The sequence below is a fragment of the Lepidochelys kempii genome, chromosome 7, assembly GCF_965140285.1.
Source record: "Lepidochelys kempii isolate rLepKem1 chromosome 7, rLepKem1.hap1, whole genome shotgun sequence".
In the NCBI taxonomy this organism is placed as follows: domain Eukaryota; kingdom Metazoa; phylum Chordata; order Testudines; family Cheloniidae; genus Lepidochelys; species Lepidochelys kempii.
The window spans coordinates 57,251,481-57,278,187 of NC_136386.1; the positions used below are offsets into that span (position 1 = coordinate 57,251,481).

Below are 26,707 nucleotides of genomic sequence, written 5' to 3' on the forward strand. Positions count from 1 at the left end.
ATGGCAAGGCTTAATGCTCATCTGCTGCATAACCACACAATCAGCTTTTCTTTGCAAGAGACTGATGGCAAGGGGCTCCCCCTGCTCTGCTGAACAAAAAAAAGTGTCCTACAGAAAAAATCCATGTGAAAACTCTGGGCCCAAACTTGAAAGGTTCAGAATATCTCAGTGCCCTCTCACGAAGATCAAAAGATTGTTAAGGGAAGACAAGCCCATTATGATCATCTAGTCTGACCTTTTTTTAAGTCAGTGGTTGAACACAAGCATATATTCTGAATGTGATGGAGAATCCATCCAGTTGTTCCAATGGTTAATTACCTTCCTTGTTCAATATTGAATTTTTCCGATATCAACCTCCTGCTGTTGGATCTTGTATACTTCTGTCTGCTAAATTAAAGAGAAGCCACTTAGATCAGACTTTTTTTCCATGTGAAGGTACCTGTAGTCCACGATCAAGTCACTTCTGGAAAGCTCAATGTTTCTGAGGACTGGGCCACTAGTTTCTTTGCAAAAAAGTAATTTTCTGCCAATTACCTTTTATAGAAATGCTTTATTGCTGCAGTCAATAACCCTGCATATCACAGCACAAATAACCAATTACAGTTTAAGAAACTAATAATAATCCTGCAAGTGGTAATACTGAGAAAGAGATGAACATACAGAAAAGGATACAAAACTATACATTTAAGTTACTAGAAATTTACTAAGTAACTAAAAAAATTCTGCAGAATTGTGAAGTGTCTTGTATAAACTATACAACACATGCCAGTGTAAAGTTGATTAACAGTATACAATTACCTATGTACAAACATTTTATCTAAATACAAGATCAGCTTCAATTTTTAACAATTATCTTCTATACAAAGACAAGTGCTTTCTAGTTTTCGGTTCTTCATTGGAATATACAGATGTTGCAATATTTCAAACTAAATAGTAAAAATAAATCACAAAATAAAAATTCTCCTTTAAAAAAATTATTTTGCATATCTAGGCTAATGCTGTGAAAATCCAGCCGGCAATATCTTTGCTTTTGTATTTGACCCTCAGTGTATCAGAATACTAGAGATGGATCTGAACCAGATTCACAGTTCCAAACACACCTGAACTTGGGGTGGGGAAGAGGGAAGTGTTCACATCCATGGCTTCCTTTCATGGCTAGGCCCATTCTTTACAACGGCCCAAAACAGAAAACTAGGTCTCAACATCCCTTGACTTTAGGAGAATCTGGATCCAGAGCCCACTTTGGAGCAGACTGTGATCCAGCCCAATGCAGTCGTGTAAGGGAGCAAAACTCTACCCCCATGCACAGCCAGTTTAGAGCTTCCCACATCACAGCAAGGATGTGAGAAAGGGCTGCACACCCAGCACTGTCCACCCCAACAGCAGGAGGGTGGGGAGTGGGTGGAGCCAATGCCCAAGTCAAAGGAGCCTAACTAGTGAGGGAGCAGGGAGGGAAATGTAAGGAAGGAGTTTCTCCTTCACAATCCTATCCCAGGGCTCCCCCGGGGGTGTTACATGGCCTACTGCCTTTACAGACTCAGTCAAATTATTTGTGAATTGCCCCGTGTCTACAATGTGCGGAAGGAAAGCCCGGAATTGGAACTCCAGGAATGTTTGGCTCCAGGCCTAGATCCAAAGTTGGCAGCTCAGGCCCATCTCTACTGAATAGAGGGCACCATGTTGTGATGGTGGCAGTTTGTTTCCTTTAAATTTCTCCCCCCATTAAGGGTTAGTTTAGGAGAATCCTGAGACTTCATAGGGGTTTAATACATGAAAATATTTTAAAGATGATCAGCCTTCTCTAATATACATTTATAATTCTAACCTAATGGGTGTTTATGATCCTGCCGCCGTATTGGATATGATGCCGGCGGGAGATTTTCCTTGGCGTAGCCCGACATTTTCTGGACAGGACTTTGGACTGACAAGACACTGGAAAGGGAGCTAGGTGGGGGGGCTTTCCACTAGATCAGAGTGTTTTTATTATGCAGCAGCAATCAACACAATAGTCTATGGATAATGCCGAAGTAGTTAAATTAAGCATATGTCCTCTTTGACTCAAATTCTGCTCTCACTTGCACCTCTGCAACCCCGTTGACTTCAGTGGGGATGAACAGGAGAAAGAGAAAGAGAAGACAATTCTGCCATCATTTTGCTGTTCATTTGGAAGTATGTCATATAAGAGGAGCTTGGAATGTGTATTTTGATGGTAAATGGTCATTATCATGATCCAAATCTAGGGAGAATGACAGGACTCATTAGAACCAGGGTAAAAGCCTTGGGACAGCTGCAACAGATCAACAGAACTTCCTTAATAAGGGTGATAAAGCACCATTCAGACTTGCTTATACCACCAGATGGCACTATGGTAAAGAAGGAAAATGAAGTTTAGGGCTCAGTCGGAAAGAATCAACATGAGAAACAACATCAGGATGCAGAGTAACAGCCGTGTTAGTCTGTATTTGCAAAAAGAAAAGGAGTACTTGTGGCACCTTAGAGACTAACCAATTTATTTAAGCATAAGCTTTCGTGAGCTGCATCCGATAAAGTGAGCTGTAGCTCACGAAAGCTTATGCTCAAATAAATTGGTTAGTCTCTAAGGTGCCACAAGTACTCCTTTTCTTTTTGCGAACATCAGGATGGGTGAAAAACAGTAAGATACAAAGTAAAGGTCCGATTCTGCAGCCCTTACTCTCTTCAGCAGTCCTATTGATTTGAATGGGACTACACAGGATGATTATTTATACCAGTAAGGGTTGAAATATCAGGCCCTAATTCTTCTTATTAAAGAGGAATTGGGTAAAGGCTGTCGATGCCAACTGGATGGCTAACAGTCTCATATGCAATTCTTTTACAGCCTATTTGAATTAGAGAGTATGTATTTGTAAGACAAGATAAATCGGTAGGGTGGGGGACAGGAGTCTTTAGCAGTGTATTGTACAGCAGCTGGCATATGCTAAGCTAAGTTTCCAAAATGCCAAACTAACTCTAGTAATGTTTCTCAAAAGGTCCTGGTCAGATGAAACCGCAGACGGCACCACCCTGGGGATGACTCTGTATGTTAATTTTTAATCCTTGCAGCCTTGCATGCATGAAAATTGAATAAGAATTTGATGAAGACATGTAAGACCTGGTATTTAACCCACCTGAGTTGATTTGCTTAACCTGTTCACCTAACATAAAAAATACCACGTGATCTGGGTTCTAGTGAACAGACCATGGTCAATGCCAGGATGCTGGGAAGAAGGGCGCTCAGAAAGGGGCCCAGATAATTGCACTTTAGAATGCAGCAGACATAGGCAACAGACTGCATGTAAGGGAAGATGAGGACTGCCTAGATGGTAGAAGGGAGGGTTTTCGCCTGCCCTATACTGGCTGAGCATGGAATGTCATGGCTCCCACCACAGCAACAAGTCTATACCAGTGCAGCTTGATAGATTGTCCAGAGGCCCACAATGTTTTAAAGCATCCCAAAACCAGGGTACATGTTATTAACAAAGACCAAGGCCAGTAATCTTGGGGGAAAAAAAAAATGAATGTGCGCGTGCACACACACACATACAAAGGCTTTAGAAACCACTGGTTGATGTCCTCTTAGCATCCTCCCTCCTTTGCCTCAAAAAAAAATCCACAGATTTTTATCAAAAAGATCAAGACAGAAATTATTGTCACGTTTTTAGGGAAATTTCACTGATCTGCAGTTCTTCCCTTCCAGTGTCCAACTATTTTCACTGGGCCAAACCCTTGCTCAGTGGGAGTCTGCCTGAGAAAGGATTGAGTAAACCCTGGATAAAGACCTTGGGATTTGGTCAAATATTCCAACAGGTAAACAGACTTCCTAATGAACTAAGAGGCCCAGTGCAACTCCCATTACTGTCAATAAAAAGATTCCCATTGACTTTATTGGGAGTTGAATTGGACCCGAATGGAGCAAGTCAGCTCTTAAAACTAGGAACCTTGTGCAATACCTTTTAATTATGACTTTTCCATTTCAGTGATGCTGACACTATGGTCTGGTTTAATGAGGTCTGGGATTGAGACAACCTTCACCTTACTCTAGTTGAAAGAATGATTCCCTAAGAAAGCTCATGTACTTTGAAACATTTGGACAACTCTACCCAGCACTCCTCACCCTGACTCCATACATGTTCCTCTTCCCATCAAACTGTTCAGACGGTCAGCCATTCACAAGTTTAACACAAACAAATCAAAATCACTCCGACCAGGGAATATATCAAAATTTGGGCTAAAACAGGAAGGTGGTTTCAACCTCAGCTGTGGAGAGACAGGAGACCCTATGCAATATTTACTCCTTATTAGTTGTTTTCAACACCCCTTCTTCGTGTTGTCAGATTCTTGGGTGATTCACACAGAACACAGCATTAAAGAAGGCAAACCATTTTCAGCTGTATTTTTTTTTTCTAAAGAGCTCACATTTTACCAATACAGTGTCTAAGCCCCTTTGCCAGTGCCTGGAATGACAGTTACATCAGGGATATCTGCAGGTCTATCAACTATGTAATTGATTTAAAACAAACAAAAACAACCACCACCCCCAAAACAGAACACTGAAACCATTACATATTAAAACAAACATTTTACACCCACTACTCTCCATTTACAAGTCACAAGTGCAATATTCTTTGAAAAATTTGCTCCTGAGAGAAACCCCCAAGAAGCAGAGTTTTTAGTGTTATGCTGTGGGTATGCGTTGGAAACCACATTAGATTTTTGTAAGGCAAGAGGTTTAGGACCTAATAGGATGGAAGCGGAGCAAGAGAGAGTATTAAAAAGGGGTATTTTGAAATGAGACATTCTTTCAAGTTTAATTCTCATTGGACACATATATTACAAAATAAAGACTTTAAAAAGTGCTATATGCTTTGTGGGTCCTTTATCGCAATATGTAAAGCATAATCTTATCGCCGCTGCCTATGAGAAATGTTAGTGGCAGTGTTAGCGGTAGATTAGTTTCTAGGTCTCTCATTCCTCTCTCTCAGCTGTTCCTCAGTGTCTGAAGCCATCTTCTCATCAAGGCTTAAATTACCCCACATGCATTCTGGGATAGTTTAGAGCGAGCTGTCTTTTAAAAAGAAGCAAACTCCATGAAGCTGATGATGGTTCACACCGGACTTGCCATACTCTGACGCCTTGCCTCATCCAGTGAAGCCTCCCATGTCTCTTTGTACAGGCCAGTCTGAGAGATGAAACCTCGAGAGATATGGAACCATGATAACATACTGACGGATATGTCAGGGGGACAAAAAAACGTTAAAAAAATGTAATCCGTCAGCGCTAGGCTGTTAGCTGATTTTAAAAAGGTAGAGCAGTTTGCAGTAAACAATGATGCTTTAGATCTTCAGGAACATACAGAGCCCCCACCCTTCCCCAGCCCCCAAAGATCAGACATGAAGGATTTCTGCACCACAGTCTTCAGGCTCCATGTAATGTGAAGAGTTTGTATCCGAATGGTGGATCCCAAGCATTTCTTTATTTTCAACATTTGGCTCCATTAATGCAGGTTTTTCAAAGATACTCTTTTTGCTAGTTTCCGGGCAGTTCTGTACATATATTACTCGGTTATAAGCCTTAAGTCTCTTCCACAGCTGTACATATACTTTGCACTGTACGTACATGAACAGGAGTCCTCCAGTGAAGCCAATAGCCACAACTACCAGCTTAGTCCAAAATGGCCACTCTAGAATCCCTGGAGGAAAGGAAAGGACCACATTAATATTTGTTAGGCTGCACAATATCCTTTAAATGAGAGACACAGAATAGGTCACAATCAGAATCCCAAATGCAACCCCCCCCCCCCTTCAAATTTGATAGGGGATTTGGGTTAAAATCCTTAGCAGTACTGTAAAAGAGCAAACTGATGTGATCACTCCTGGGTTCCTTTATTATTATTGATAAGATGCCATACATGTACAGGGCACTTTACAGAAGAGGTAAGTCAGGTCCCGGACTTGAGCAGCAGATAGTCCAATTCTCAAAGTCCACAGGGTGCAAGCGTGATAGGCAGTTCTCTTTACGAGTACACCATTTTCTGTCACAGGATTCGTTTAATGCATATAGTTCTTGTTATGCCAACAGTTATGTTCTCGTTTTTGAAAGCCTGTCAATTCCAGTTAACAGGTCTGTTCACACCCAACACCCCTGATTTACTCTGTGTACAACCCACTGGGAGTACTGCTCCCTACAGGGTATAACTAGCAGCTCGCGAACAGTTCAGTCTCCTTTATACCTCTTCCTGCCCACTCGATGACCACACCACATACAGATTCACAGGCTTTGAGGCTGAAAGGGATCATCTAGTCAGACCTCGGGCCTAGCACAGGCCAGACAGCTTCACCTAGTAGTCCCTACATCCAGCCCAATAACTTGGAGTGGAACTACAGCATCTCTTTTAGAAAGACACATCTAATCTTGATGTAAATGGTGGAGAATTTACCACATCCCTCGCTGTTACAAACGTGCAGTATTATTTTAGTTTGAATTCGTCCCTATTGAATGTCCGGGCAGTGGATCTTGTTATAGCTTTGTCTGCTGGATTTAGAGACCATTAGTATTGCATACCTTCTCCAGCATAGGTACTATACATATCAAACCTCTCCACTACTGGCTGGTCGGGGCATTGCAGGAAAGGCCATGACATCATGCTCATCCATCCATTTTCAAATTCCATAGAGAATCGGCAATACTGTAACAAATCCATGACCTCCTCAGACGCCACATCTGTCACTGTGCTGCACACACATGACCATTTGGAACTGCTCAGCAGTGGCAGGGGTAGAACTCAGATGCTCTTGCTTGAAAAGCACAGGACCCTGCTACTTGGTTACAAATGCAACCCCATTAGCTGTTAGCAGTGTGGGACCTACGCCACGCAGCTGAGCAGTTCTGATTCTGTCCAACAGAGGCAGTGGTGCGTGAACGCCCACACACATGCACTAGCCAGCTTACTGTAGAAATCATCAGATTGCTCATTTCATTTGAATTCTGAAACGGAGCACAGCATCAAGTACTAAATATTCATACTATTCCTATTTATGCTCATCTACAATATTTATCTAAAATGACCTGAAGGCTATAAATGTTTGAAAGCATACGCCTTTCATAAGCATATTGATCCCTTGCATGAAAAGGCTATGCGCATAGATGATGCTGTCAGATGGAAAAGAGACCAGATGCTTTCATTCAAAGCAGACTCTTTGCCGAACAAAAATCAAGTACAATCAAACTACAACTGAAAATGAAAAATGACAGCAAGTCATGAAAATGTATATTTTGAAGCATGGCTGCACTCTGAAAAGAGACTGTGTAAAAAGGACTGTGGGCTTCCAGGTTTATTGACGCTCAATTATTTCCACAGCAAATGTGCTTTGCTTACAAGTAAAAACATGGGTTATATTTTTGTTTTATTTTTAACTGCTAGCCCTTAAAACGCAACCTCGGATCTAAGAATCAGGCTGGGTTCTTTGTGGTTCATGCATCACCACCAGGAATGAAATTTCAGCAGGACAAATTCTGTCCTTAGTGACAACTGTGTCAACCCATCATGTAACTGACTGGACTTTAATACACAATTCTCTTATTGATGAAAAAGGAGAAGCTGAATCCAGCTCCCTCTCTTTTTAGCTGTGCTAGCTCTCCAAGGCTACGAGGAATAAAAAGCAGGAAACACTTAAGCCTTGTCTACACAGAGGATTTGTACCAGTTTAAAAACAGATTTAGTCGAAGCAGTGCAACTTTGTGTGTGAAAACTTATATTGGTTTAAAACTGGTTAGACTGGATTAGCTCACAACTATACATTTTACTGGTGCAAACTAAACTGATAAGCCAGGTTTAAATTGATTTCAGAATGTCCACACACAAAGTTGCATTAGTTTAACTAACTTGGTTTTAAATCACACCTTTAGTTAAAATGGTGCAACTTCAGGCCTTATTTTAATGACTGAAGCTGGAGATCTGAACATTTGAAAAAGACATCATCTTGCTCAACAGATCTGTCTCTTTGCATTCAGAGTCACTTAAATAAGAAACAAAATAAAGTAACATACCAGTAGTCTGTCCCTGTTTAATCTCTTCAGCAGTCCTGTCTATAAGGACATACAGAGACCACACGACGCAGGTGATGGCAATGATATGGAATGTTACAGAGCACATGATCTTCCTCCTCTCACTGGCCGTCATCTGCAACTTCTCCCACTAGCAAGAAATCCAGAAGGCAGAGCAAGGGGTTAGAGGTTTGTGGAAGCGAGAGCAGCAGATGAAAGGAACACTAGTGAACACACCTGACAGGCAGAGGCTGCTTTCCTCACAGCACACAGAAGCATTTCTTTTTAGAAGTCATTATGTCAGGTAGTTCCCTCAACCCACTAGTCCATATACCAGGGTGCAAGTTCAAGCAGCAGTGACTGGCACTCCTGATTCTCCCGTGACTTTTGGCCCCAATTTTACTCCCATGACTTCAGTGGGAGCAGGAGCACGTCTTAACAATAAATCTCCGTGCTAGGCCTCGGTGCACTGCTGCTCATGCCTTACTTACTTGTACACACTCCAGTGGTGCAGCCGGGCTCGGGCTGATTCAAACCCCAGTTTTGTACAGCCTAAGCAACACTGCCTATTAAGAGTGCCCAACACTCTATGGCTGAATGAGAGGTGGGGAGAACCAGCAGGTACGCCTGGCAAAATGGAAGTTGCTCTGAAAGTTTTGGCACCACTAATATAAAAATGCTATTATAGAAATGAATGGGCAAGCCACTGGTCAGTGTGTGTTACATGCCCGTCTCTGTACCCAACCCAGAGAGGATGGGAGTCTGTTACAGCCCCCAGGTGTATAGCCAGACTTTAGTTCAAGCAGTGGGAACTGATACTTTTAGGTCTAGGTATTCAGTGTGTGTGTACTACACTATTTGATCAAACAATGGAAGTTGCTACCGATGTTTTATATTCAAGTGCATTAATGCGGAACCACATTTCCCCTCTGAATAACTAGAAGAGACAATGAGATGAAGTACCATCTGAAATGCCCAGATTTATGCCGAATACCGAGCCATCAATGGTTCTGTTATAGTCCCATTAGAAACCACAATGTTTTGGCCATTACTAAGTAGGAAGGATGCAGAAAAATTAGACAATTTTACAGACCTTTACCAACTACTGACAATCACTCGAAAAAGGCTTTTATTTTTGATGCATTTGAGAATGGGTCAGGAATTTCAGTCTCATATTCACACTGGACAAACCCTTTTCACACCTTCTCTATGTACACTGTGAGCCACGGTCTCTTCTTCGTTACAGCTATGCAAGCCCACTGTGTTGAATTTGACAATGCATGGATGAATTTGGCCTACAGAGCTTTTTTTTAGAAAAGGAAGAGTAATGCAGTATGAATTCAGTAAGGAAAACCCATAAACCTGATGCATCTAAGAAGTGGAACCAATAACCCAACTTCCACAGGACACACAGGAATGGAGCCTGCTCCATATAAGTGAGTGGAGAATTTGGTCTATGAGTACTTCCAATAGGAGATTCCTTTTGACGAGTCAGGGTTTGATCTTCAGGTCTGCTAGGCATTCTGATCTCAAACTGCAGAGGGAGCCTCCATGTACTCAAACTTTCACTCCATGCATCTGAAGAAGTGAGGTTTTTACCCATGAAAGCTTATGCTCAAATAAATCTGTTAGTCTTTAAGGTGCCACTGGACTCCTTGTCCATGTACTGAGCATCTCTGAAAGTCAGGTTCTAATTTTTACCATGTTGGAACGTTACATTCTTCTTGTTTCAAACGTTTTCCACTGAAACTGCTTTAAGGAGGAAAATTAGGTTTTTGACCAAATGAAATTTTTCACAAAAATGTCTGCTTTCTGCAGAAAATGTTGATGTTTTGTCAAATACCCCAAACATCTGAAAGCTAAAATATTTTACCCAAAACTGGAAATATTTTAATTTGTAAATGCTGCCATGAAGTCTCATAGGAGTTGTAAAAACAACAAGGAGTCCGGTGGCACCTTAAAGACTAACAGATTTATTTGGGCATAAGCTTTCGTGGGTAAAAAAACCACTTCTTCAGATGCATGGAGTGAAAATAGATGCAGGCATGATTATACTCACACATGAAGCGAAGGGAGTTACCTCACAAGTGGAGAACCAGTGTTGACAGGGCCAATTCGATCAGAGTGGATGTAGTCCACTCCCAATAACTGATGAGGAGGAGTCAATTCCAGGAGAGGCAAAGCTGCTTTTGTAGTGAGCCAACCACTCCTAGTCCCTATTCAAGCCCAAATTAATGGTGTTAAATTTACAGTTTGGTTGCCTTATGTTCCCCTTTTTCTCTATAGGTTGAGCTCCCCTGAGGGACCTCATCTTCCATGCTCCATTGTGGTCAGGGACTCCCATGGTGCCCTACCTCTCCCCTCCAAGAGCAGGAGACCATGGTGCATCATGGGAGATGCAGTCCAACCAGGAAGCACAGGCTACAGAAGAGAAAAAGGAGTTTGAGGCTTCCCAACCACAACTTCCATGAGGAGTGGCAGCATTTCCAAATCAAACTATTTTTGTGTTTGACCAAAATATTTCCGTTTCCAAATTCCACCAAAAACCATTTTTTTCCTGCGGAAAACTTAGATGAAAATGATTTTTTATTTCATTTTCATAAAAATTTTCCATGGAAAAAACTCCCATTTTTTGACAAGCTCTACTTCGTAAGCTGGGTTGTTATTTCCTAGCTCTCTCAGAAATCTCAGACTATCTGCTTTACAGACCCAATTCATGACTGCTTTAACTCCACTGGGACTTGAAATTAAACCTGGAATGTTCAGTTTGGTTCTTATGCTACTGGCAAGCACCAAGCCTATGTTTTGGTCTTCTCTTATTCACAGTCCAGCTACAGGTTATTTTCTCCTGATTGACAGGAGACCATACAGGAGGAGTTGAGGATGAGGTGTCAACTTGACTGTAGTTTGACTCAGGAATACTGAGCTTCTGTTTTTAAGGGCTAATTCCATTTTTTCTGTTTGTGTTCCCTCCTCCCCATCCCCCCTGTTTATGGTTCTGTCCCTATTATTTTGGGCATCTGGTTTCTTCATAATAGATTAAATTTTCAGAAATGATGAGTGGATTTTGGATGCCTCCATTTTTGGGTGCCCCATGTGGTATGCCTCACAGGGACCAGATTTTTAGAAAATGCTGAGCATCCACTCAAGGTGTTCCAAATTTGACACCCAAAAAAAATCGAGATGCCCCAAAGCACTAGCCAATTCGTTAATTTAGACTACTGTGTTTTTATCCAAGCCCCCCCACCCTTTTTTTTTGGTCTTCTCTTTGGGGTCCAATATCAGGGATGGCTAAAGCATGACCTGCAGGCCCAGTGGTGCCCAGGAAGTTCCACAGTGCAGCTCACAGCTAACTTCCTCTATAATAAGGAGGCGCAGCAGGCAGAAACGACAGGTCCCAAAATGCAGGTCTCCATCATGATCCAAGAGGTCTCTGTTCAGAACAGCATCATGTCCTGACCTATATATTTTGCAGACTGCATGTCTGTATTAAAGATGAAGGTGGCTGAAATCTGCTCCATTTTCTGCAGATTACTAGTGGCTTTGGGATCCTGGCCAACTACCATTATAGCCCTTGGATGGTTACATTTTGGACTCCCCATGCTAGTGATTTAGGATCCTCTGCTTGATTTTAATCTTTTTTTACTTCTTGTCCCAGATGGAGGTTTCTTTTATTAACCTCAAACATGGGCAGGCACAGCACGATTTGCCAGTGCTAAGAATATTAGTGGTTCCTGTCCAGAAATCCAGGTGGTAAGCATCAACTGCCTTTGAAAGACAGAGGTATTTGGGATAGGAAAATGGATACCAGATACAACAATGGACAGATCTTGTGTTCTTCAGGATCTGTAAGGTAAGTCAGTGGGTGTATAGATGGCAGAAGGTGTTAAATAACAGCTGTTGGTTCTGGCAAGTCAAAGTAGTAAAATGTTACTATGTATGTTCAGTGCAAAAAAAAGAAACAAAAACGTGTTTCTGGGTGAATTTCATTGCACCGTAAATAAGATTTTGGCTTTAAAAAAATCGTTTGCTACATTATTATTTTTTACATAACTGAAGACTTTAATGGAATCATTTTACAAATAAATATGAAAAATACAGAGCCTAAAATTCCCACATTTTCAAGAAAATTCATAAACCATATGGGTAACAGTACAGCAAATTCTGTGCTTTAGAGTGGGCCTCAGCTCTGAAAGGTGACTGTAGAAATGGTAAGTCCTAACAATACAGATCAGCTCCTGGTGTACTTTCAGAGTTACAGCTGCTGACTACAATAAATGTTTCCTCCTTTTTACTTCTGTTAGCCCTGCGGAGCCAACCCAGCCACTGGAGAGGAAAATGGATTCTTTTCTGGCTTGGGCAGCATCAACAGGACTGTCAATTAAGTTCTGACAGCAGATTCTTTATTATTGGTGATGCATGAAACCAGAAAAAATACAGCTTCACTCTCAGATCCCAGGTTGCATTTTCATGTAGAAAATACAGATTTATAAAATTGAACAGACTGGATACGGAATCACAAAGGGATGATAAGCATGGCGTCCCGTTGTGCCATGTTTAAAAAAAAAAAGAGTCACTTTTCCGAGCAGTGCCACACTTTTATAAGGCAAACTATTTCTTTGGAACCAGCCCTTGGACCTACCTTTCGTAGGGGCTTTAATTTGGTCTCCATGATGAACTCATACTTGCAGAGTTCACAACATCGGGTGTCTGAGCTCTTGATCCACTGCTGCAGGCAAGCTTGGTGCACAAAATGAAGACTTCCTGTGCAGTGACAGGGGGTAATCAAGGGGCTCTCGTCATCTCCTTCACAGTGACATATCCTGAATTAGGAGCAAAGCAGCTCATTAGGAGGCAACAGCAGAGACGGGGAAAACCAAAATGAAGTAGAGGAGGCTTTTAAGATTTGTGATCACACACGGTTAACCGGTGCAGATCCCAAACGACATACAGTTCAAACAAAGAAATTTATCAATAAGCAAAACCAACAAATGAAATAAAATATGACACACAATAACTGAGCACAAACACTGCTAACTACACAACTTCTCTCTAGCTCACCAGGCAGACACACAAGATCTGAAAGAGATTTGGTCATGAAAAGAGAAAGAACACGTAAGAAATTACAGCACATCATCTTGTCTACCAGAACAATAGTACTTTACTGAGAGTGGCATTTAAGCAGTATGGACACTTCCCATGGTAGAACATGCTCACAGAGGTGTAAACCTAACTGTGATTTGCAATTAAAAACAAAAACAAAACCACCACCACACACACAAACTCCGAAAGAACATGAAGGGCTGCCTTCTGGGAAGGATTATTCCTAGTAAAAGTTACCAAGAGATAGAATCATAGAATATCAGGGTTGGAAGAGACCTCAGGAGGTCATCTAATCCAACTCCCTGCCCAAAGCAGGACCAATCCCCAATTTTTGCCCCTGATCCCTAAATGGCCCCCTCAAAGATTGAACTCACAACCCTGGGTTTAGTAGGCCAATGCTCAAACCACTGAGCTACCCCTCCCCTCGGACTCAGGCTGCAAAGCTCCAGTCTGCCTCTTGCCAAAGTTGGGAATGTTTAGATCTTCTGCCCCATCTCTACTCATTCACTTTGTAATGGCTGCCAATGACAGTTACAGTAAGGTTCCCCATATTCCCTACTGATTAACCTAGCAGGCACCTCTCCCAATTCGTTGCCACCCCAAAGTACTGCAGTTCCAATTCCACTTCAAGCTCCAGTTAACAGAGACACTTGGTTCTGCATATTGCCAAGCCAGCAGACTGATAATTAGTTTCCTATGAAGTTGTTTTAAAAACTTTGTGAAGAATAACACTGGGGGCACGAATGCAGAGGGCCAATGAGGATGGGTCCAGTATCTTCTGGATCATCCCGCCTACCCACTGTTGAAATCCCTTGCTGAGTTCCTGTGATCCAGCTGCTAGTTCGCACCCTGACTGCTGGATGAGGAGCCAGGTGGTGAAGGTGAGTGAGCTGGCAAGTATCACTGGGGCCCAGGGAAGAGAATCAGCAAGGAGGTGGATTGTGCTGAACAAGGGAGCGGGGTGAGTAGCACTGGGGAGGCAGGTGGTAACAGGGAAGGAGTCAGGAAGCAGGGGGTCCATTATGGGCCTTTGCAGGGCTTGGGTCTGTTGTAGGGGAGGAGAGAGGAGTTGGAGCGGACGGTTGGTATGAGAAGGGGGGCTGTGCCAATTCTCACTATACTGAGTGCCTACCCAAAAGCAGGCTGAGGCAGAGTGACAGACTCCGCACCCTGATGAGGGGGCAGAGCTAGGTAGCTGCCTCTGATGGGGCTTTATATCTTCTGGATCTGGTTAAGATTCTGCAGCTGTACTGTCCATCCAGACCACACCTCACTTGTTTTACCCCACTCGATGGACATGCATCAGGGCCACGTTCTGGCTCATCACTAACACCGAGCCCTTGAATTACACTTTTCACCTGAGGCCCTTTATGAACAGATACATGGAAATGAACAGAAAAGCTTTACAAAAGAATCATACATAAGTTGATCAAATCTGGGAAGCGACGCTTAAATGGCCCATTTTCCAATGACCGTCAGCAAAGCACATTGCTCTTTAAGCTAAGAAAGTTCAGCTTGGCCTTTAATATGTGTAGCTGATTCTCTCAGATATTCCTGGGTTTGGCACCAATAAAACCACCTCGGAACGCGGAGCTGTGAAACAAATTACTTTGGGTTGCAAAGAATCGATTGACTCAAAGGGAAGCTTCCACTCAGCGGACTAATAAAGCATTGGAAAAGCAGCAGGCCTCAAACTGCACATATTAAAGCAAGGTGAGAGAACACAAAGGCAGAGAAAGCAGAGCAGATCACCGCCGAGTATGGGAGGGGGCGGAGGAGGGTGTTCTCTGTAAACCAACCTGCAGGCATCCCCCGACGTGGACAGAGGGGAAAGAGGGGGGAATTTTTCTGACAGGGGAGAAGGGCAGTCTAGGTCACTGTCTTTCTCAACTGAACAGAGTGGTGCCCGCAGCTCTTTTCCTTTCAACCTCACGGAGGCACTGTCCTCAAATACGTCGTCGTCCCCCATGTCATCAGAGCAGAAGCCAGGGCTTTCTACCAGCATGCTGGAGGACTTTGCAGTTTGGAAGTGGCTCGGATAGCTCTCTAGTTCATGGAACTTATGCAGGCTGCTGGCACTTGAGCTGTGGGAGAAGGAGAAGAGGTAGTGCAGCAGCTTTTTGCTTCTTGATGATGTCTCATTGTCCACCTTGTCCTCCAGGAGAGGTATATGCACCGCACAGTGGTTCTTGGCTACTCCCGAAGCGCTCACGTAAGTGGTGGAAAGAGATGGCATGTAGGAGTGCTTAGAATTGCTAAAAGAAGGCCTGAGATTGAGCGATTTCTTCTCTTTCTGATTAAATCTGTTAATCCTTAAACACTGCTCCTGTGGCGGGGTCAGTTTGCTTTCAGAGCACGTTCGCTCCCCATACTTAGAGCCCTCCATGGTGCTCTGTGACTTCTGGTCCATGTCGTTGAGGGACTTGGAGAATTTAAGAGCTCGGGTGGCTTTTGCATTTTTAGCAGACTCGAGCACATGGACCCAATCCTGCCCATGGGAGTTTCTCTTTGATGCCTGTAATGTGTCCTGACAGAGTATTGTCACTGTGACCCCTTGTGTCAGAGAATTCTGGCAGTGAGGATTTTTCAAGACAACAGCAGACTGCACTGGACTGTGATGACAACATTCAGAAAACACTGCACTGGAACTGCATGCAGAACAGTGGAATAAAAGCACAGAAAGTAAGAACAATTATACAAGAGAACACGTATAATCAAAGTGAAGAAACAAGAATTATGGCTAGTGTGGGGATGGTAAACACAGCAAGCAAACAGTAAGTGGATCCCATGGAGCAGCACTAGACAGTATTTGAGAGAAATGAATGGGACATTTAGAATTGGAGCCCTAGATCGCTTACTTCCTGGTGTACATGATTTTTTCATAAACTGGTCTTTGTACAGACCCTATGGCAGCTCTACAAACAACGTATGTTACCTGCAGATGTCCTGATTGGATGGTGTAACAGAAGTCCGAGAGAAGCTATGAGGAGCCGAAATGGAGGTTGGACTGCCAGCCTGCAACAAGAAATCACAGGTCAGCTTTTATGTAGTGCCAGTCTTTAGTATTAAACACAGTTTCTGGGGGCAGGTACTGCATCAGATCCAATGCTCTTGGGTTAGTTGTAGATGTGTGAGGCCTGTGGAGACACATACTGAATGTCAAAGAGCTTAGTTTGAATAATGAGCATACACCATCACAACCCTTGGAAGAGGTCATAATATACCTGGAGCACACCTCTTAACACCAAAATGCAGCCTTCTCTGGGTTGGAACCTGGCAGCTTTTAAACTCTGCAAAGAACAACAGTTCAGGAAATGAAGAATGCCATATTCATTCAAAGGAGGAATTAGACAGGGAGAGAGTATTTACCTAATTAGGATTTAGCTAGCACACAGGAGCTAACACTCCTATTCGAAAATACCACAGGACTTTTAATGACAACAAGAGGCCAAGGCCTTGGCTTTCCAAGAGTCAGACCATCAACAGTTCTGTAACCCAGACACCATACTGGGGCATATGTTCAGAACCAGATCCCAGGAAAGAGCGCCCCATGCTGAAATCAGACCCCTCCCTGATGTGCTCTTTACACTTTGAGGTTTTACATTCTGGGTTTACACTGACAGAGCCTCCCATCTGTGCAGAGGCAAAGCCTGGTGGTGCTTAGCTCGTGGAGACCCGACAAGATCACAGCCTGAAATGGAACAGCTGAAGAATCCAGAGTTCTGCTTACCCAAATGAAAAATAAAGATCATCCATCTGGGCTGAAATAATAGGTTGAATCTCAGGAAAAGCAACAGATTAGACTGTGGAATAATCAACATGAGGAAGTAGCAGCCGCTCCAGTATTTGGTACATTTAAAACTGGAATGGAGAAAAAACTAAACAGAAAAACAGTATGGAGTAATCCTGCCCTGGCAGGGAATAGGAATTGGTGAATATGAAATGTTTCCACCATTCTGAAGTTTCCTGTGAATCTTTAGATGAAGGAATCAGCTATGTGTAACCTCTATATACATGGGTAACCTGTAGGCAGGCTCCCCTATGTTCCATGGCTGAAGAATTTGCTGTGTATTTTCCCCCTTGCTGCAGATTTGTGCTCTAGAGTCCCAACTTTTATTTAAAAATAAAATTATGTTTCTAGCCATTTTCGTTGCAACACAAAGCTTGAAAACCTGAACAGTGCATTGTCATCTGCTGAGTCTACAGGCAGCCCAAAAAAAGAGTTTTGAAAGGAGCTAAATGCCCCATTCATCTCAATACGGTGCTAACTCTGAAACCGAAGGATGACAATTTAAAATGACTGCACTAATGCTTTCATTGCTGAACCTTTAGCAGAAACATCCAGCTAATATGCTTGACCACAGTGCCAGACTGCCTCATATTTCTACATTTCTTCAGCTACCAGATGTCTCAACTGCCCCTTATCCAGCTGCCAAAACTCAAGCTTCCCAATGAAAACTTTTGCAATGCAGTTCTGCAGGGTCAGTGTAAAAATCTTCGGCATAAAAAACTGAAAATGTGGGACTGAGTTAAATACACAGAATTTACTATCAAAATATATAGCACAGGGGCTACTGTACTGAGTGTAATATTCAATTTCATATTTAATTTATTAAAAGTCTCTGTGGTACATTTAAATGAAGTTGCCACAAGGTTTAGGAATTTTGCTGCAGAATTTAGGTTCAGCTTGCCACAGAGTATGCATGACTTTGCTTATAGATAGATGGGTATCCTACCAGAGAGAGTCACCTATAAAATAATAATCACAGAAAACATCAGGCCAAAATCTGTTTGAATTATGTTAAGGGTGTGACAAACTAACTGCATCATCAACAGTGATCAAAGGGGGAAGGATGGTTGGCTTACAGGGAATTAAAATCAACAAAGGGGGTGGATTTTCAGCAAGGAGAAACACACACAACTGTCACACCGTAGCCTGGCCAGTTATGAAACTGGTTTTCAAAGCCTCTCTGATGCGCAGCATGCCTAGCTGTGCTCTTCTAATCTCACTGGTGCCTGGCTGCTCAAAATCGGCCACCAGGAGATTTGCCCCAACCTCCCACCCCGCCGTAAACATCTCTCCCTTACTCTCACAGATATTATGGCACACACAGCAAGCAGCAATAACTATGGGAATGTTGGTTGCGCTGAGCTCTAACCTAGTCAGCAAACAGTGCCAGCGAGCCTTTAAACGTCCAAATGCACATTCTACCACCATTCTGCACTTGCTCAGCCTATAGTTGAACTGCCCCTTACTACTATCCAGGCTGTCTGTGTATAGCTTCATAAGTCATGGGAGCAAGGCGTAGGCTGGGTCCCCAAGGATAACTATTGGCATTTCAACATCCCCAACGGTAACTTTCTGGTCTGGGAAGTAAGTCCGTTCTTGCAGCTGCTCGAACAGCCTTGAGTTCCTAAAGATGTGAGTGCCATCCCACGTTGATGTTGGTGAAACGTCCCTTGTGATCCACCAGTGCTTGCAGCACCATTGAGAAGTACCCCTTGTGGTTTACGTACTGGCTGGCAAGGAGGTCCGGTGCCAAGATAGGGATATGCGTTCCGTCTATTGTCCCACCACAGTTAGGGAACCCCAATGCAGCAAAGCCATCCAGTATGACCTGCACATTTCCCAGAGTCACTACCCTTGATAACAGAACATCAGTGACTGCATTGACTACTTGGATCACAGCAGTCCCCACAGTAGATTTGCCCACTCTAAATTGATTCCCGACTGACCGGTAGCTGTCAGGCATTGCAAGCTTCCACAGGGCCATCGTCACTCGCTTCTCAACTGTCAGGGCAGCTCTCATCTTGGTATTCCTGTGCTTCAGAGTGGGGGAAAGAACTCTCAAAGTTCAAGGAAAGCGGCCTTACGCATGCGAAAGTTTCACAGCCACTGTGAATCATCCCATACCCGCAACATTATGCGGTCCCACCAGCCTGTGCTTGTGTGACGGGCCCAGAATCAGCGTTCCACTGTATCAACCAGTCCCACTGCCACCATGATGTCCCAACTGCCACAGCCCGTGCTTTCTGGAACATCTGTGTCCATGTTCTCCTCACAACATCCTCGTGCTGGCGTCTCTTAGGATAATGCGCGAGGTGTTTACAATGCTCACAACAGCAGTGGCGAGCTGAGCAGGCTCCATACTTGCCATGCTATGGCATCTGCATGGGTAACCCAGGAAAAAAGGCTTGAAACGATGTCTGCCATTGCTTTCACTGAGGGAGGGAGGGGAGACTGATGACATGTACCCAAAATGACCCGTGACAATGTTTTTGCCCCATCAGGCATTGGGAGCTTAACCCAGAATTCCAATGGTCAGCTACCCACAGTGCACCACTCCATGAGTTGATGCTAGCCACGGTATTGAGGATGCACTCCGCTGACTTAATGCGCTTAGTGGGGACATACACAATCAACTGTATAAAATCGATTTCTAAAGATCGACGTCTATAAAATCAATCTAATTTCGTAGTGTAGATATATCCTTAGAAAATCTTAACAGCGTAGCTGCTGCTACTTACTCCAGCTTTAATACATCATAGTATGTCTCTAAGTATTATTAGTTAAAACATGTACAATGGCTGCTAGTGTTTTTCAAAGCATTCTTGACTGTATTAGGTTTTTAGTTATGCTGACATCACAGCACATATCCTACATGTAAAAGACCTCATCACTAACTCCAGTTTTACATGGTTTTACTGCATTGACTTCAGTGCACTTGCTCCTGATGAACACCAGCTTCTACAATCAGATCCAGAGCACCTAGAATGAATACTGGGAATTAAATTAGCAAACTGCTCCATATTGCCATAGCTGTGTACCACAATAACTCAGAAGAAAGGTCAGCACATAGTGAATAGTGTATATCAACATTCCAATCTGATGCAATTCAGCAGGGTCAGTGTGTAATCTCCAGTGTTGTTACTCAGGTAATCACAGTGAGTTTGAACCTGATAATCCCTTGAAGCCCAGTTAGTTCTGGGGTTACTATTAGAAAGAAGCCTGTGATAGCCTGTCATTCTAATTCTTTTTTCTTCTATGAACAATTCTGTTAGCAAAGGAACTCAGCACCATTTTTACAGTAATGGCTGCCCACAGCTAAGTGCTGCACATCTTACCAGTCACATCCCACCCCACCAAACCCAAAACAAAGCCATTTTCTTTGTTGTGCATGATGTAGATCTGGCTATGGCTAAGGAATATTCCTAATTATCTACTCCTCTGAGTAGGTGACTGTGCATACAGTTACTGTCATCCCACTTAAGGCTGTGCTTTGGTAATAGTAATTATCCCTAACTTTAAAGAACAGCTCTTGTCATATTCAAACAAAATGATCAAGTTACTCATTGAAGACACAGATAAAAACAAACCCAGCCCCAGGGTAATTCATCCATTGATTAAAAATGTGGTAGGAAGTAGGTGAAGTTTTTTTCCCACACCTGCCAATGCTGCAATAGTAGGCAAAAATCTTAGTCCTTTTTATTATTTGTGTTACAGTAACACTCAAAGCCTGAATGGAGAATGGGGCCCTAATGTGCTAGGTGCTGTATATATCTATGGATATAGATATAAAGACATTCCTTGCTCTAATCTAAATAGGAAAAATACAGACAAAGAGTTAGGGAAAGGAAGCATCATTACTTCCCTGCTTTAGAGATGAAGAACTGAGGCAAGGAAAGATTAAGCAACACAGAAAGCTACAAAGAAAGTATATGACAGGGCCAAGGATCGAACCCAGCTCCCCTGAATTCCAAGTCAGTGATTATTCACAAAACCTTTAAAAAAAACAAACGAACACTCTGCATTGTGATACTTCTAAACTTCTGAACTCCTGATTGTACGGGACGGGGTGTAGATGGTTTGACCTATTGGTCATGGCTGGGCTGGTGTCCTCAAGGCAAGGATGCCCACGAGGTGGCAGTCAGCAAGCAGGGATCAGATTAATCACTAGAGCCAGGATCAATAGGCAAGAGTCAGGGTCATAGTCAGGCCAGGGTCAGAGCTGGAGATCAAAGGTAGTTACTATGCTGGAATCAGGAGGCAAGAGTCAGGGTCAGGGTCAGACTGGGGCCGGAAACTGGATTTCAGAAAGCAAGGTGAGGTCTGGAGTTGCAGCAAGTCAGAAGTTTGTGTAGTTGCTCAGAAAACTTCCTGGGACATCCTCTATGGTTAAACAGTGAGCATGGCCAACCGAAGGCTGCAGGATGCTCTTGCTCTGGTTCCTCTGGGCAGTATTGCCTGCAGCGCTTAATGGCACTGCATGGCCTCCTGGGGGAACATCAGCTGTCCCACACGCTACAGACCTAGGTACTAGTCCCATGGATCCATACGCTCACTATGGAATCCTTCATGGGCAAAATTCCTATTGAAGCCAACGGGACTTTTGCCTAAATAAGTGCCTCAAGATTTGGCCCCCAGTGTAATATGCCACAGTGATGAGTACAGTAGAAATACAAAGGTTAGACAGATCATCAAAGAAATATTTAGACTCATTATCATCAGGTTTCAAACTTCACAACAATCAACATATTTCTAAATGCCAATGAGCAATTCTAACTCTCTGTTCTAAGAATTACCATGAAACATGCAGCAACTCGTGAGTAAGGAAGGTAGAAGAGGTTTGTGTTAAACCCCAGGGATACATTCATAAGTTATTTGGAGCCACTGCAGAATAAACATAATTGCTTGGCTCAGTCCGGTGCTGTCAACACCTCGCCTTCATAAGCATGAAATGCATTCACAGCTTATTTGAATACAGCAAAACACACAAACAAATTGGCTGAAAACTCTAGTTATGGTTCAAGCCCCAGACACTGATCTGTGTCTTTTCCCAGTGTATCTGTACAGTGCCTAACATGATGGGTACCGATCTTCATGGCCCCACAGTATGCCAACATTTTTATGGCTGACTTAGAACAACGCTTCCTCAGCTCTCGTCCCCTAACGCCCCTACTCTACTTGCGCTATATTGATGACATCTTCATCATCTGGACCCCTGGAAAAGAAGCCCTTGAGGATTTCAACAATTTCCATCCCACCATCAACCTCAGCCTGGTCCAGTCCACACAAGAGATCCACTTCCTGGACACTACAGTGCTATAAACAATGGTCACATAAACACCACCCTATACTGGAAACATACTGACCGCTATTCCTACCTACATGCCTCCAGCTTTCACCCTGACCACACCACATGATCCATCGTCTACAGCCAAGCTCTGTGATACAACCGCATTTGCTCCAACCCCTCAGACAGAGACAAACACCTACAAGATCTCTATCAAGCATTCTTACAGCTACAATACCCACCTGTGGAAGTGAAGAAACAGATTGATGGAGCCAGAAGAGTTCCCAGAAGTCACCTACTACAGGACAGGCCTAACAAAGAAAATAACAGAACGCCACTAGCCATCACCTTCAGCCCCCAACTAAAACCCTTCAATGCATTATTAAGGATCTACAACCTATCCTGAAGGATGACCCAACACTCTCACAAATCTTGGGAGACAGGCCAGTCCTTGCCTACAGACAGCCCCCCAACCTGAAGCAAATATTCACCAGCAACCACATACCACACAACAGAACTACTAACCCAGGAACCTATCCTTGCAACAAAGCCCGTTGCCAACTCTGCCCACCGTGCAAACTGTGCCTAATCACATCAGCCACGCTATCAGAGGCTCGTTCACCTGCACATCCACCAATGTGATATATGCCATCATGTGCCAGCAATGCCCCTCTGCCATGTACACTGGTCAAACTGGACAGTCTCTACGTAAAAGAATAAATGGACACAAATCAGATGTCAAGAATTATAACATTCATAAACCAGTCGGAGAACACTTCAATCTCTCTGGCCACGTGATTACAGACATGAAAGTTGCAATATTACAACAAAAAAAACTTCAAATCCAGACTCCAGCGAGAAACTGTTGAATTGGAATTCATTTGCAAATTGGATACAATTAACTTAGGCTTGAATAGAGACTGGGAGTGGCTAAGTCATTATGCAAGGTAACCTATTTCCCCTTGTTTTTTCCTACCCCCCCCCCACCCGACGTTCTTGTTAAACCCTGGATTTGTGCTGGAAATGGCCCACCTTGATTATCATACACATTATAAGGAGAGTGGTCACTTTAGATAAGCTATTACCAGCAGGAGAGTGGGTTTGTGTGTGGGGGGGGGGTGTGAGAAAACCTGGATTTGTGCTGGAAATGGCCCAACTTGATTATCATACACATTGTAAGGAGAGTGATCACTTTCGATATTAGTGATCACTTTAGCTATTACCAGCAGGAGAGTGGGGTGGGAGGAGGTATTTTTTCTTGCTTTGTGTGTATAAAAAGATCTTCTACACTTTCCACAGTATGCATCCGATGAAGTGAGCTGTACCTCATGAAAGCTTATGCTCAAATAAATTAGTTAGTCTCTAAGGTGCCACAAGTACTCCTTTTTTTTTTTGCGAATACAGACTAACACAGCTGTTACTCTGAGATCTTCAGTTGGTGTCCCTTGGTGCTACTGCAATTAAAAAAGAATAAGGAGAACTCGTGATGCACAGTGTTATACGTCCAAAGACTTCCCCTCCCGTTGCTTGGAGTAGCTAACATAAATACAGGTGGCCTCCAAGTAGACTGGGGCATAGGAGTGCAAGTTGAAAGGTTGTTTTCAAGGGCTCAGATACCATAGTGCTGGATAATACAATAGCAGGATTGAGCATTAAACACAGGGTCCAGTCCTGTAAACCCTTACTATCAGGCATAGGTCCTTTTAACTCTGGTAAGAAGCACTACATCCAGCATGTACTGACGGAAGAGTCTGTACCTGAAATAAATGCCTTGCAGAGATGGAGAATAGTCAAGAACTAAAACAGGAGACCATAGCAGGATAGCGGGAATAACTCAGTCCCACTGCCACAGGAAAATCAGTATCTACTAAGTGTGCTCTGAAGTCATTGCAGTCGTAGTATCTTAGGACTGGACTACACTTAAAATTTAGGTCAACACGAGGGTATAAAAAACCACCCCCGAGTGTCAAAGCTTTACCAACCTAACTCCTGGTGCAGACGCAGCTAAGTAGGCGGAAGTATGCTTCCATGAGTTCAGTGAGATGATGCTCCTACACTGACGGAAAGACCTTTTCCATCAGCGTAGGTTGCATCTACACGTTTTGCTGGCATAGCTACGGTGCCGTAGCTAAGCCAGTATAGTCCCTGTAGTGTAGCCATGGCCTTAGACTATCATTCCTGTCTTTTCAGGGAAGCAGGGCAGGGATTTAGACATCTAATGAAGAAGGAAACACTACATTAAAATAGCAAAAATAAACCGGAAACCTTCAGGGAAGTTAGCTTTACACTGTACTCCTGGCAGTGGTTCTGAAGTAACAGACTTTTCTGGAGTGGGTCACTGGGAGACTATTTTCCACATTTGCTCCTTTCCATACTGTACAATCTACACATCTAAGGCTAAGCACTCTCCTTGAAACTGGAAATCAGGCTGAAGTCAGCTTGCACTCAGGCTTCCCAAAAGGAAACCCTACTGAAGGATTCTGGAGGGAGCTTATTGTTGTGATATCCATTTATAAAGCACTAGGAAGTGGGCCATTTATCTTTCTAAAATCTCCCAGGGCATAAGTCACCATCTTCCCAGGGTATAAGTAACTCCGATTAAAGTCCATGAGAACTACTCATACTCTACAGGAGGAGAATTGGACCCTCTGTCTTTCAAAATACACTTCTTGGATGAGGGAGTATGAAAGGAGAGAGAACTCTACTCTTCCCCTGCTGCTTCCCCCACATTTCCCTTTTGAAGATGCTCTTCCTAGGGGCATAAACAATGAAGTTAATATGGGGAATCCAGTGCCTGAGTGCAGAGCACCAGAGACTGAGGGGATTATTCGACACATGTAAGCGTATTATCACATGGCGCTTGAGCACCAGCTTACATGCCTTTGGGGGGAAAAAAAAAAAAAGAATATACAAACATTTTAATCTTCACATTATAGATTTCTTCCTGCCTGCTTTAGCAGCTACTGTCCCACTAGTTCTAAAAAAACAGGTTTTTTTAAAAAGGCATCCACACATACAAACCCAACACCCACCTTTTTCCAGGGCTCAGGTACTTGAAAAGAATACTTTTGAGTAGCAGTTGTTTTCAGTAAGACTTGGTCATCTGATGGGATATAAGAGAAGCTCAGTGATTGAAAAACCTGGACTGCATTTCTATGGACTAGCATTCATTGAATCCACCAAAGCTTTAGGCAACAGTGCATGTGTGTATTCATATACTTTTCTAAATCTGTTCCAAGCTGATGAACAGCTGAAATGGATTTTAAATTTCATAGCGAGCTTAGGCTACCACTTTGTATCTGCACTGGCTTCCATTCAGCCCGAGAATAAATTTAATACTTTACAGTGTGCCCTTGCTCAAAAGCTAAAGCTGTACAGAGCTTCAGAAAAGACACAGTATTTACATTTTTTAAAGAGCGAACTTTTGATTTCTTTGCTTCCATCCCAGTATTACCATTTTCAAAGATTACCCTTGAAAGGACTATAAAGGAGAGCATCCCCACTGCCTTAAAATTATCCCTCCAGACAAAAGACACAGCACATAGATGACCTGGAGATATTTCCATATATTACATCAGCCATTTCAGGCTACATCAGATACTTCAAAGCGAAACACTATGGTTAATTTGAGGAAAACTGTTTACAGACTAACTTCATTAGTGACCTAATTTAATCGTCTCATTAGTAGAATTCCTTTGTTTGAAGTCAGAAACCCTGAATCGCAAATACAGTAAAAACCTTCCTTGAACTACTGTGCACCATTGACTTTATTTCAGGGTACTAGATATCTGTGTTTAGTAGAAGAGGCTTCCATGAAGTTTAATTACTTTCCTATCTCGCTTGTCTGAAAGGCAGTTATTCATCAAAGGTGGTTTCTAGACAAAGACCTACAACATTGGTTTAATGTAAGATAATGAAATGATCAGAATCTGGCCCACTTATTCTGTATAATTCATAAATAACTCTATTCCAGTTAAAAGAAAAGGAGTACTTGTGGCACCTTAGAGACTAACCAATTTATTTGAGCATAAGCTTTCGTGAGCTACAGCTCACTTCATTGGATGCATACTGTGGAAAGTGTAGAAGATCTTTTTATACACACAAAGCATGAAAAAATACCTCCTCCCACCCCACTCTCCTGCTGGTAATAGCTTATCTAAAGTGATCACTCTCCTTACAATGTGTATGATAATCAAGGTGGGCCATTTCCAGCACAAATCCAGGGTTTAACAAGAACGTCGGCGGGGGGGGTGGGGGGGGAGAGGAAAAAACAAGGGGAAATAGGTTACCTTGCATAATGACTTAGCCACTCCCAGTCTCTATTCAAGCCTAAATTAATTGTATCCAATTTGCAAATGAATTCCAATTCAACAGTTTCTCGCTGGAGTCTGGATTTGAAGTTTTTTTTGTTGTAATATCACAACTTTCATGTCTGTAATCACGTGGCCAGAGAGATTGAAGTGTTCTCC

The 26,707-nt window shown here is 43.0% G+C and overlaps 1 protein-coding gene across 5 annotated transcripts in view; it reads right to left on the reverse strand.

The window, feature by feature from the left end:
* Positions 1–2,633: 2,633 nt before the first annotated feature.
* The window catches only part of MARCHF8 (membrane associated ring-CH-type finger 8), a 171,251-nt gene continuing 147,177 nt past the window's right edge, over positions 2,634–26,707 (reverse strand). For 3 of the 5 annotated variants that reach the window (XM_073353001.2, XM_078853780.1, XM_078853779.1), the window contains 5 exons: positions 16,100–16,179; positions 14,964–15,812; positions 12,704–12,884; positions 8,065–8,212; positions 2,634–5,707 (listed from right to left, as the gene is read on the reverse strand). In XM_073353001.2, the coding sequence (XP_073209102.1) occupies positions 5,403–5,707; positions 8,065–8,212; positions 12,704–12,884; positions 14,964–15,812; positions 16,100–16,179 (1,563 nt within the window). In that variant the 3' untranslated portion in view covers positions 2,634–5,402. The remainder of the gene's footprint in view (positions 5,708–8,064; positions 8,213–12,703; positions 12,885–14,963; positions 15,813–16,099; positions 16,180–26,707) is intronic. The other 2 variants (XM_073353004.2, XM_073353003.2) reach the window with 1 other exon arrangement.